The following is a 13,142-nucleotide window of genomic DNA, read 5'->3' on the forward strand; positions in this document are numbered from 1 at the left end:
TCCATATAATGAAATACTGAGTAAATTAGAAAAATCTAACTTAAAACAAATATATAAAGAAACAGATATATGTAATTATTAAACAGTAAATATTAGAATGTTGAATAAACTGTAAACATATATCACAAATATATCAAAGACAGTTTACATTAACGAAAATCATGTAAGCAAGTTTGTTTTAAAAATTTAGTTTATATATGTGTGTGTGTGTGTGTGTGTGAAGGCATTTTGCAATAATTGAGGTCTTGGGTTTGTTACCAGTATGTTATATCTTAAGCCTAAGTGTCTTCAATCTTAGCTTTGGGTTGAGTGAAATTTAGTAGAGGGACACTATGTGGAAGCTTGTCAGATGAACTGTATCTAAAATTCATGAGAACCAACCTCATCACAGTGTCATACTGATTTTGTCAAATGATAACGTTAAGGGATCAAGGTTCTAGGAAACATTCAACTACTTATAGTGTAATAAGGTAGCTGAATTAATCAAATACCTAGAATACTTCTCAGTAAAACCAATGGATGATCCATTTTCTTCACTTTACTATAATATGTATATATATATTTCTGTGAAACATCAGTTATTTCCTAATATTATATTTTACTTCAGATATTATTTTGAAAGGTTTCAACAACCTGCTACATGACAGTAGGCATCTTAGTACAGCTTTTTGAAAGAGTGTGTAGTGATGGAGTAGACCCCAAATTGCTTTCCTATTGAAAGCTTTCTTGAAGTTAAACTTAGGAAGAAAAAGAAACTCATTTCTGTGACTATGCAATGTTTATCTGGTGTGTAAGAATATAGTCAATGCAGGACTTGTCATTCATAAATCTTACTTGCTCTGCATGTTCAATGGCATTGTTTCAAACTCTCAAGGATGGTCCTTGTGAATACCTTGCTGGATATTGATAGAAACATAATACCACATCAGTTTATGCACTAGCTAAGATTTTTCTTTTTGTTTTGATAGTTTTACAAGGTAGCTTTCCTTTCACTGTGTGTACTTTGCTTTCCCTCCCTACATTCTGTAGTATGGATGTAGAAAATTGGCAGTTGTGTTGATATCTGCTTTCAAAGTTTCAGGTACTCTATCATGTGGGCCTGCTGCTTATCTGTTTGCAACAACTATTGGGTTTTATCATTTCATCCTTTACAGGAATGTCTACTATTGTAAACAGTTGTCTTAAAAGCGATTGACTAGGTGATGCATCAAACTATGTACACCAAGCACATAATAGGTACAAGAGTAGACGCTAGGATCTAGAATTTGCAAATGACACTTGCCTAACAATCCAGAAAGTTCAAAGCACACAGGAAAAACCAAAACCAAAAAAAAAAATGTAGACAAGTGAGCAGAAATACTAGTAAAAACTGAATGGAGGGTTTGACAGATAAAAATCATAAAAATTCAAAGTGATGACTCCAGTTCTCTCATGGTTAAAGATCACATGTTGCATAAGTGTGGTCTCTGCATCTTGAAGTTTAGAGAAGTATAAAGAAGGACAGTGGATTGAGATTTGAAAAGGTGAGTTAAGTTTTCAACATTTAAAGCCAGTCTATACGACATAGGCTCTTCTTTCTCTATTAAGCTAAGAATTTTCAACAGCAATGTCAAATCCTTCCTACTATATAGTGTTAAGTTATGAAGGCCAATATCTTCAGAAAGCACCAACCATTCATGAACAAGGACCTAAAAAGCAACCTAAACATTAGATATCCAGAAATTGCGAGCAACAAAAGTCCCCAAACCAAAATCAAGCCGGAATACCTTGGCCATTGAACAGTGAGATGTAAGTGGAGAAGTATGCCATATGTTTAGAAGAACAGAGAAATATTTGGCTAGGCAAACTTCAGATGAGAAAAGAAAGGAATGCTGTCTGAGGATCACCTGGGAAAGATCAGTAGGAGAGGACTGTGGAGTGGTTGGTGTTAGGAAGGGTATCCAGCCCTAAAAACCATGCCAAAACAGACACAGAAGCATGGTGCAAGCTCCTGCCTAGCCAGCTCCAACCCATGCCAACAGGGGAGGAGGATGTTAAACAATGATAATGATGGTGACATATATAAACTTGAATGGTATATTAATTTCACTAAACCCTATTAAAGAGATAGGTAAAATTGTTGTTATACACACAGTATATCCTGGAAATTTTACTGGTAGACAAGCATTTGTAAAACAAAATGAATGAAGTAATAGTCAACATTATTTACAAATTGGAACTTTCAAATATTACACAACACATATAAAAGATGATTTGAATTAGCCATTTTCTAATCAATAAAAACAGCATTATCTTGTGATTGAACAAATGAACTCTTTTATCTACTTGAATCTTATGCAAATAACCCTCACTTAACTCTACTTTGTAGCTAAAATTCACCTGAAGTTGTACTTAGTAATTATTTCTTATCTTCTACTCCTTTCCTTTAAACCATCAGTTCTACTTCTAAGCAATGATTGCTCCATTGTTTATCTGTCTGCACTTGGATTTCCTTGCAAGATTGCATTAATGGGTTTATCCGTTTTTTATATAATTAATTGTATATATTTTGTTTTTATGTGTTTATAAATATGTGTGTATATATGTGCATGTATTTATGTCAGTGAGCACATGCATATAGCCATACATGTGTGCATGTGTTTGTGTGTATATGTGTGTTTGTGCGTGTGTATGTATGTGTGTGTTTGTCTGTGATGATAATACCTGAAATAAAAATCATAATTTGATAAAAAGATATAATTGTTTTTACTTTTATATGTGGTAATAGTAATTTCGCATACATGGACACATTTATTCTTTTTATCTCTGTTAAAATGAACTACAGTGCATTATACACAGGTAACTACAGCATATGTGTATGCATATATATATACTATATATATATATATAGTGGAAGCCAATGGCCCAGTGGTTTCGGGCATCGGACTCGCTGTGTAGGATCACGGTTCGATCAGACCGGGCCCATTGTGAGTGTTTATGAGCGAAAACACCTAAAGCTCGACAAGGCTCCGGCAGGGGGTTGGGGGGTGGCGATCCCTATTGTACTCTTTCGCCGCAAACTTCTCTCACTCTTTCTTCTGTGCCTGCTTGCTTAGCTAGCGGGGTGGTGTCATTTGAAGGCTAAAACAATGCGAAGCACTTGTGACCCAGCGATGTTAGCAACATCTGACCTGGTCGGTCACGGTGACACGGTGATATTATATATCTCGTCAACAGTGCGGGTGACTCAGAGGACAAGTGTGTGGCTCCAAGTCTGCTATTGGCATGGTTTCTCCTGCTGGATGTCCTTCATATATCATATAATATATATATTATATACATATATATATATATACATATATATATATACATATCATATATATATATATCTATATATATATATATATATATATATATATATAATATATATATATATATATATATATATATATATATGGTGGAAGCACAATGCCCAGTGGTTCGGGCAGCGGACTCGCGGTTGTAGGATCACGGTTTCGATTCCCAGACCGGGCATTGTGAGTGTTTATTGAGCGAAACACCTAAAGCTCGACAAGGCTCCGGCAGGGGGTGGGGGGTGGCGATCCCTATTGTACTCTTTCGCCGCAACTTTCTCTCACTCTTTCTTCTGTTGGCCTGCTTGCTTAGCTAGCGGGGTGGTGTCATTTGAAGGCTAAAACAATGCGAAGCACATTGTGACCAGCGATGTGTAGCAACATCTGATAACCTGGTCGGTCACGGTGATATATATATATATGCTTCAACAAGTGCTGGTGACTCAGAGGACAGTGTGTGGCTCCAAAGTCTGCTTTGGCATGGTTTCTACTGCTGGATGTCCTTCCTAATACCAACCACTTTACAGAGTGCACTGCATGCGTTTTACATGGTACTAAGGTTATGAAGTTACCTGCAAGATAAGACCCCTTGACTGAAGGGTGTAGTATTGAGGGAGGTGAGTTTATATGTAGATATGCTTGTATGTTTGTATGCATGTATGTAAATCAGCAAGGGTAGATGGCAGAAGTGGTGGCATCAAACAATATTCATATTTGGTTTGTCTCTTTATGCTCAAGCTGATGTTGCTTTACATCTTACTGAAGTAGATAAAATAATGACCAGACAAAGTAACTGGGTCAATATAATCAACTAAAATAACTTAATGGTACTGCCCCACATTGCTGCAATTGAGTGACTAAAACAATAAAAGAATAAACATATGAAAGAAGTCAGGAATAGGTGTTGTAATAATAATAGGATTGCAACTTTTCCTGAAGGAAGATAAAGGACACAAAAATACATTAATTTATAAACAAATGTGCTGGCTTAACACCATTATTATGTATCATCAAAAATATAAGTACAAGAGTGCGAGTGTATATGCATGCATGCAAATGTGCATATATATATTATCTATATATTTACACAGACACAGACAGACAGGCACACACACACATACTGTATTTTGTGGCATGGTAGATATTGCTTTGTGGAAGAGAGCAGCTGATTTTGGAAATGTAATTCTAGGACAAATTTTTTTAATATTTACCAATGCTCAGTGCATACAATCAAGCAGTGTCTAGTGGTCACATGCTAAATGCCCTGTTATCAAGTTTGCAGGCTTATGCCCAGTATTAAGTGAAGTCACCAGATAAACTAACAAAGTGAGCTAACCCACTGTCTGGTGGTTTGCTGCTAGGTATTATTGTATTTAATGTTGACTTATGTAATATCAGACCATGACTTCAGCATCAATTCACTGACATCAGATAATGATAGGCATTTCATCCTTCCAATTGGTGTCATGTCAAGATTCCTCTCTTTCATTCATTTATTTTCTCATGTTATGCTTAAAGCGTTTATTAATGCTGACATCTAATGGCTGTAATTGGGAAGTCAGACAACCAGGAATTATTGTCAGCTGTGTATTTAACCTCTCTGCTAGCATTTTAATGTTTACAGACATGTGAGCACTAAACTGATACCATACAAACAATGATATTTATTGTAGCTACCAGAATGCTTGGACCACAGGTTTTCCATCTATCACTTGGGTTATACAATGACATGAATGCTATTTGGGAATTTTTCCTTTGATAATGTATTTTTCTTGAAAATTAAGAGCTTGTAGTATGGATCCATTGACACAATAAATTAAAGCTGTTGTTCAGTGAGTCTTTTTATATCTAATAGTATTAAGAATCATTGATTTCAACCCTTTTACATTTACACATCAAAAGTCAAAGGAACCTCAGCTATATTCTCAATCTTATTGAGTTTTGGAGAACTGTGTGTTCTTAAATTAATAATAAAGTTATGTAAATCTAATATTCTCTCTTCATATTCTTCTAACATTTTCCGAGTTAAATTTATTTTTGTTCACAAATTTAACTGTTTATTAGTGTTTTCATTTCATGAAATGAAAAAACTAGTAAACAGTTCCTTTGAAATCCTGTATTTGTTGCCAATCTTTTGGCTTCCAAAGTGATCATCTTCTTTGTCACCAAGTTTCTTTGGTCTGATATCAATGTTTATTTGTTTTCTTCTAAGTATGTCCATTATTCTGGTAATGTATGAAGATTATGCTTCTGTATATTCACTTTTTCAAATCCTTCTTCTTGCCTCCTCCACTGGTGAAACATCTTCCCATTAGGTGGTGGTTCTCTGCTGCCCTGTTCTTTGTCATATTTGACTACATCAAGTTTAAATGTGATATATTTTATGTTTCTTTGATATACTTGCCATAGATGAGGGAGATAACTTGCAGGACTGAAAATGGCTTATTACACCAATGAAGACCTGGCAGTGAATGAACTAAGTTCTATATATTCAAGTGTGAATAAACAACAGATTCTTGTTCATTGAGATGAGATGCCAACCTTTTGAAATTTCTCAATAAATGGCACTGCCACACCATTGCCATTAGTAAACAAACAGCACAGCAGCAAGGGCAGTGCAGTGACAGAAAAGTTTAATAAACCTATTTTTTCTTATTTATGGGAGTAAGTGTAATTGTATTTACAGCAACAATATTAGTTGAATCAAATGTTTTATAGTATAAAAAATACATGCAATTGGTAAGTAATGAAATAACCGACTTTGTAAGGGTCTAATATTAATTAACCCAAGAACACAATGACAACAACTCAATTAGCACTGTAAAAGAAGCATAATAATTTTCAAGGCATTTTCTAAAAAGAAAAAAGCATATCTTTCATGCAGCAAAATATGGCATATGTTCTACACACACACACACACACACACACACACACACACACACACACACACACACACACACCACATGTATATGTATTTATGTAAGTAAAAGTACAAGAATACTCTGTTAGTTTCAATGGTTAGTATTCCAGTTATTCAGTGAACTGAACTGCATAATCATTGAATTGTAGTTAACATATTAAGTGTATTGAGAAGCAAAAGTGTAAAAAGAAATTCTTATGTGCTGAGGATAAGATAGTATTTTAGCAAGAATGGGAGATAACTCTGCATATGTTTTATCTCATGTTTTTTCAGACCTTTTTAGCAAAACATAATGCTCATATTTGTCAAGTGGTGGTGAAAAAATCTGATTTTTGCCTGAAGATTTCAAATGGTGTCTGTGGAATATTCAGCCACTTAGAATATATTGTGACACAATTGGGTTTTTTATTTAACCCAAGGAAATGACAGAAGACACAAACCATGATGGAGTGTAATTAAATTGAATTTGGAATCCCATGATTGCAAAGTGATAAGTGTGTGCATTAAAACAAGCATATCAATATCAAACAACCAGTAAATTTAGAATAATATGATAATAATGATACAATTGCATACATACATATATATATGAGGAGAAGTAAAAAAATTATCTGCACTTTCGCTTTAACATATCTTTTTTATTGTCACACTGCCTTTTGTGCATGCGTGCTTATAGTTGGTACTACTGTGGTCACATGATCGAAGTCTGAGCCTGATTGTGCCATTTTTCTTTCTGGCTTTACAGTGTAAGCATGGCTGCTCCACTAGCAATGTGCACCAAAAAAGAACAAAGAGCAGTGATCCAATTTTTCTGGTCAGAAGGTGTATCAAGTGCTGAAATTTATTGGAGAGTTTTAGCAAAATATGGGGACAGTGCACTACCACATAGAAATGTGTATGAGTAGATTGAGAAGTTTAAAAGTGGTTGGAACAGGATACATATCAACCTCCACCACTGATGAGAAGATTCTGCAAGCTTGAGAGATGGTAATGGTGAACCAGTTCACCATTACTATCTCTCGGATCACTGCTCTTTGTTCTTCATTGGTGCACAATGCTAGTGGAACGGCCATGCTTACACTGTAAAGCCAGAAATGGAAAATGCTGCAATCAGGCTCAAACTTCGATCATGTGACAACTATAGTACCAACTATAAGCATGCATGCACAGAAGGCAGTGTGACAATAATAAAGTTATGTTATGGTAAAAGTGCAGATAATTTTTGACTTCCCTTCGTACACACACACACACAAATACACCACTCCTCTTACATAACTGCATACATATATTTTCAAAATTTTAGAATAATTGAAAAATAGAGGGAGAAATAAAATAATTTAGAGAAGAGAAAAGAAATATTTTCATTTCCTTGTTGGAATTTGTATGACTTTTTAAAAATGAATTAGAATAATGATGCAAGTGGAGGAAAATAATTTGTTGGGGGAACAGATTAAAACATAAATTGGCACAAGCAGATGATAATATTCAGCAAGCAAGTTTCTCAAGGCAAACAAAATATAGAGAATGTGTAGTTAGAAATTTTTGTGTGTAAGCATTTTCCAAAAATACAAGTGTTGTGAAGTAAAGTATTTCTAATAAAGTGCTGAAACTGTGCTGCACGTACAGTTAACCCCAATGCTATAATTAATGGAATATGAAATAAAATAAAAGCTCTTCCGTATGTCAAAAGTGATATCAACTTACTAAAGCTAAACTGCTTGCCAAAATCATAGTTATGATGAACGTCTCGAAGTATTTATGCTCCACAACTCTGTACATTAAACACCTAAGTTTCCACCATGCTTGACCAAATTTTGTGTGCTGGAAATAATTCCAGCAGTTGCAATGTTTTATGCAAAATTGGCACAAGCAGTCATCAGGGGTTTTCACATAGACAATATCAACTTCATTAATTTCTGGTTCGCCTTCCACTTGCACTTTGAGGTTGTCTTCTTCACCTCCTTCTGACAATGATGTCAGGCTGGAACTGGCGTGTGACCCTACTGGACTTTTTAATTCTCCTGCTTCACTCGCAAGTCTAGTTGATGATTCGGAGAGCTACAAATGAGAAAAAAAAAAAAAAATGTATATATATATATATATATACACACACACACACTTATATGCATAAATTAATGAATAATAGTTGGATGAAAGTGAGGAAGAAATGCATTGATATTTTTACGAGGGACGTTCAATAAGTAATGCCCCTGACCCACTTGCAGTTGTTTGATCTAGCTGAAATTTTGCATGTGCAATTATTTATATCTCTATGGATTAAGTGGCAAATTACAGCTCTGAACTAATTGTGTTTTCTGATTTACAGGTGTTTGAACTGAGTCAAGTGTGAAATGGAGCCTGTTGAGTGTCGAGCAGTGATCCGGTTTTTGTATTTGAAAGGACGCACACCACGGGAGACTTTTGATGAAATGAAAGTAACTTATAATGATGATGCCCCATCATATGACCTTGTAAAATGCTGGCATCGTGAATTCAAACATGGTCCAAACTCTGTGGAATCAGCTCCCAGATCTGGTCGCCCCCCCTTCTGCCATTGATGAGGCATCTGTCCATCAAGTTGAGGCTGCCATTTTGGAAGATCGACGCATAACTATTCGCCAAATAGCCCATGAGGTCAAGATTAGTACCGGGTCTGTGGAAACTATCATTCATGACCATTTGTATATGCAAAAGGTGTCTGCCAGATGGATTCCCAGGTTGCTCACACCTTTCCAGAAGCAAGAATGCGTCGAGTGCTCGAGGATGAATTTGGAGATGTGCCAAGAAGATGAGTCAAAATTTTTCAAAAGATTGATTACACAGGATGAAACCTGGGTCCATCACTATGATCCAGAGACCAAAGCCCAGTCAATGCAGTGGAAGCACCGTGACTCACCTCCTCCAAAGAAGGCAAGGGTGCATAATTTTCTTTAAAATATTTATTATACACAAACATGAATTAATTTTCTGGAAAACTTTCACCATCTAGTTTGATTGGAAGATTTTCCAAATAAGACTAACAACTTTGTTTTGATTTGTTAAACAAGAATAATTGACTAACAATTATGCATTTTGATAAGTACATGTCTAAATTAGTCATTTGACAAGGCTAAAAAAATTTAATTTATGCTGGTATGTAGTAAAATGAAACATGAATATGATTAGTACTTTTTACAATGGGAATCTGAGGAAAATCCGCCTCATCTTCTATCAAATGAGAAGCTGTACTCCACAACTAGTTACATTAGTGTGGTCTAGTGAGTGGTTCAGATGGCTAGGCCATGTAATCAGAATGTAATAAGGCCATGTAATAAGCTATCAAGGCTAAAATTTAACATGAAAAAATTGGATCTTGGGCATTGCCTTAATTTGCAATTGAGGATTAAACAGATAAAAGTAGATAAATAATAATAATTCTTAAAATACCAAGTGGATTACCTTTCTGTCTCCATCAGCAGCATCTATGCCGTCTTTTTCATCTTTCTCTTTCTCTTTGATCCCTTCTGAAGAAGTTAAAGAACAAAGCAATTTTTATTTGTTTCAAGTAGAGCTTGGTATAAAGAAATTCCATAAAACTAAATCTTAATAATTTGGAAGTATTAATTTGTTTTTCCTGCAAAGTGTTTATTTATTTAAATAAATAAATAAATAGATTTATTAATCCAATTTACATCGAATATTTTTTTCAGAAATTACATAAAAAATCGGATTAAGCCCTTTGGCAGCTTTACTGATTTGGGCAAGTTGGTAGAAGTTTAAAAAATAAAAAATAGGTCAATAATTATATATATAAAAAAAAGAAACATCCCTTGCATGCAAGCATGGTGGTCAAAAGTGTATATGAAAAATAAATCTCTTTAAGTCTAGAAATATAAAATATTACAAATGTTATAAATACTATAGGTCTATAAAATAAAGTTTATAAATGAGTTTGGTTCAGTAGAAGGTGGACTTTTAATGATTTTTAGCTTTCGTGGTAAGAAATTATTCCACATGTTAATACTATCATAAATAAAGGGTTTTTTGACAAATTGATACTCAACAAAAGGGTGTTTCAAAATTCAAGTCAGTGATACCTCTTCTTTGGTAGTTATGAGAGAGAGAATGGCAAGGGATTATTTCAAAGAAATATGTATGGCGGTGATGATGAAATATTTTGTGGAACTTGATGGCTGAGTTGTATGTATATATATATATATATATATATATTATTAGGCAAAAGTAATTTTGATTGAGGATTGTTTATTTTGAGAGTCTTCCATGATTTATGAATAGCATGGTTGAGTAAGTGAACTTTGTAATTTCCTTAGGCAGTAACACAGTAAGATAATTTTGAGTATATTAAAGAATAATAAATAGTGATTCTAACATTTTCAGGAAGAAGGTAAGAAATTCTATTTAACATACCAAGAGTATGAGAATTTTGTATTAATAAATTATATGTGTTTTGAAACTGAGAGACTCATCATTATGAATGCCGAGAAATTTTGTTGTTAGATGTGAAATTACTTTACCTGCAAAGCAGATATTAGGAAGTAGCTGTTTGGGCTTTGTGGAGAAAAGCATGTAGCAGGTCTTTTTTATATTAAGGGTAAGCCGATAAGCAATAAGCCATTGATAAACCTTGTCCAGTTCTGAACTAATTGCATTGAATAGGGAGGGAAGGTCCTTGTGACTAATAAAAATAGTAGAGTCATCAGCAAAAGTTTGAAAATTTAATAAATCAGTAGAATTGCACATATCATTTATATAGATAAGGAACAGCAATGGTTCCAGTATGGATCCCTGGTGATTTTGATGATTCAATAGAAACATACTGTTTACACTGTGAGAGGTGTGATCTAAACCAATTGTTAGGAACTCCACATATTCCTATATGCTCGAGTTTGGCCAACAATATATCTGAATGTACAGAATCAAACACTTTATTGATATTTAAGTAAAGTGCAAGGAAATATTTAGAGATGTTTAGTGAACTGTAGGCATGATCTAGAAATTCAAGGATTGCATCAGCAGTGCTTAAGTTTTCCCTAAAGCCAAAATGGTGATTTGATAGCATTTTGTTAAGACTGAGAAATGACTGTAGTCTCTAGTATATTAACTTTTCAAAAACTTCGAGAGAGTAGAGAGGATAGATATGTTACTGAATTTCTTTGAGTAAAATGCTTTGCTTTACCTAACTTACAATTTGCTTTAGCATGTATTGGATGAATCTAGAAGTTTAGACTTTTAGAAATATTTACTGAGAAATTTTGTAGTTGAATGCTATTTTAAGGATAGAGAAAGCTGTATCCTTTCTTTCAGTTAAGAAAACTGAAACAAATTGAGTATAATTATTTTTGTAGGTATATAATAACATAATGATAAGGATCAGTAATAACATTTTGAGATTGTTTTCCAACAAAGATGACATGGTGGCCTGGATCAAAATAGTGAAGCTTATGAAGCTGCAGAGCATACTATGCATAGCTAGTCTTATGCCATTGTACTTAAAAGGAAGCGCTCTAAATTTGTATTTAAATATGGATAAAACACATCAGCTAAAGGTCAAAAAGATTGAAAGAGCAACTGAAAGATGTATGTACAGAAGGAGCCTTTAAAGCATACAGCATGCTGGGGAGAGTGAAATGAACAGGTGAGCAAGTAGATGACCACATGAATGAGACAAGGTGACTGACTGGGCTGGAAGGGTTTACCATTGAAGTGATGGAGAGAATTGTGAAGTTGGCTTTTGCAACTGGATTCCCTGACCATATCTCCCTGAAGTTGCAGCAGCTGCTGGGCATCAACACAATATCAGTGGGTGATTCGGTAGATAAGACATGAGAGTTGATACATATATGATGTGGCAATGGTGATGGCAGAGACTTGTAGGATGAAGAGGCAGGTGGCAAATAGTGAGATCGGGAGTATGGCGGGAGAGGCAAGGTGGACGTTTAAAGGACCATGTCTTATGTGTCAGGGTCTGAACATGCTCAGAGATTGTAAGGAACCAAAATCTGAAGTGGTATGTTACAGATGTCCAGCCTGGGCACATAGTGAGCTATTGCAAATAGGGAAACAGATAAAGGAGAGGGTGAGGGGCTTCTGCACTAGTAGCTGCATGACAACCAATTAGAGGTGCACCTACATTCACTAACTATAATAAGAGTTCTAGTGGGGGCAAGCCTTTGTCAATAGGGGTTGCACAACAACCCTGTTGACCTTGAAAATGATAGAAAGCTGGAGTGGAAAAAGCAGCCTGAGTACAGTGGAATAGAGAGAGATTAGGTGCAGAGACATCAGTATAGTGGAGCCATATATCTGGTGGTGTTGGATACAATCTAGTCACCTGTATAGTTGATCACGTTATTCATGAAAGTGGAATCCTCAGTGACTGGTGTAGCAGCATCATAGTTAGCTGCTACAAGGGCAAGGGAGATGTCTTGGATAGAAGTAATTATAGAGGCATCAAATTGCTGGACCAGGTGATGGAAGTTTGGAGAGAGTTGCAGCCCAATTAATTAGGAACAGAATTAGCCTAAATGAAATGCAGTTTGACTTTGTTCCAAGGAGAAGTACAACTGATGCTATTTTCATAGTTAGGCAACTGCAAGAGAAGTATTTAGCTAAGAACAAGCCTTTGTATTTGGCATTTGTTGATCTAGAGAAAATCTTCAACAGAGTACTTGGCTCTGCATTTATGGTGGTCTCTGAGGAAGCTAAGGGTAGACGAATGGCTTGTGAAAGCAGAAGAAGCCATGTACAGGTATGCTGTTAGTAAAGTAAGAGATAAACACAGGTACAGTGATAAATTTAGTGTACAGGTATGTGTTCACAAGGCTCAGTCATCAGCCCCTCCTATTTATCCTCCTCCTCCAGGCATAACAGAGGAATTTTAAGCTGGAAGC

At 35.2% G+C, this 13,142-nt stretch overlaps 1 protein-coding gene across 3 annotated transcripts in view; it reads right to left on the bottom strand.

The window, feature by feature from the left end:
• LOC115217005 (sodium channel protein type 4 subunit alpha B-like) overlaps nucleotides 1-13,142 on the bottom strand; it is a 155,490-nt gene that overhangs the window by 19,584 nt on the left and 122,764 nt on the right. For all 3 annotated transcript variants that reach the window (XM_036507622.1, XM_036507623.1, XM_036507621.1), the window contains 2 exons: nucleotides 9,691-9,755; nucleotides 7,957-8,310 (listed from right to left, as the gene is read on the bottom strand). In XM_036507622.1, coding sequence (XP_036363515.1) covers nucleotides 7,957-8,310; nucleotides 9,691-9,755 — 419 coding nt within the window. The remainder of the gene's footprint in view (nucleotides 1-7,956; nucleotides 8,311-9,690; nucleotides 9,756-13,142) is intronic.

This window comes from Octopus sinensis, linkage group LG11 (assembly GCF_006345805.1).
Source record: "Octopus sinensis linkage group LG11, ASM634580v1, whole genome shotgun sequence".
Taxonomy (NCBI): Eukaryota; Metazoa; Mollusca; class Cephalopoda; order Octopoda; family Octopodidae; genus Octopus; species Octopus sinensis.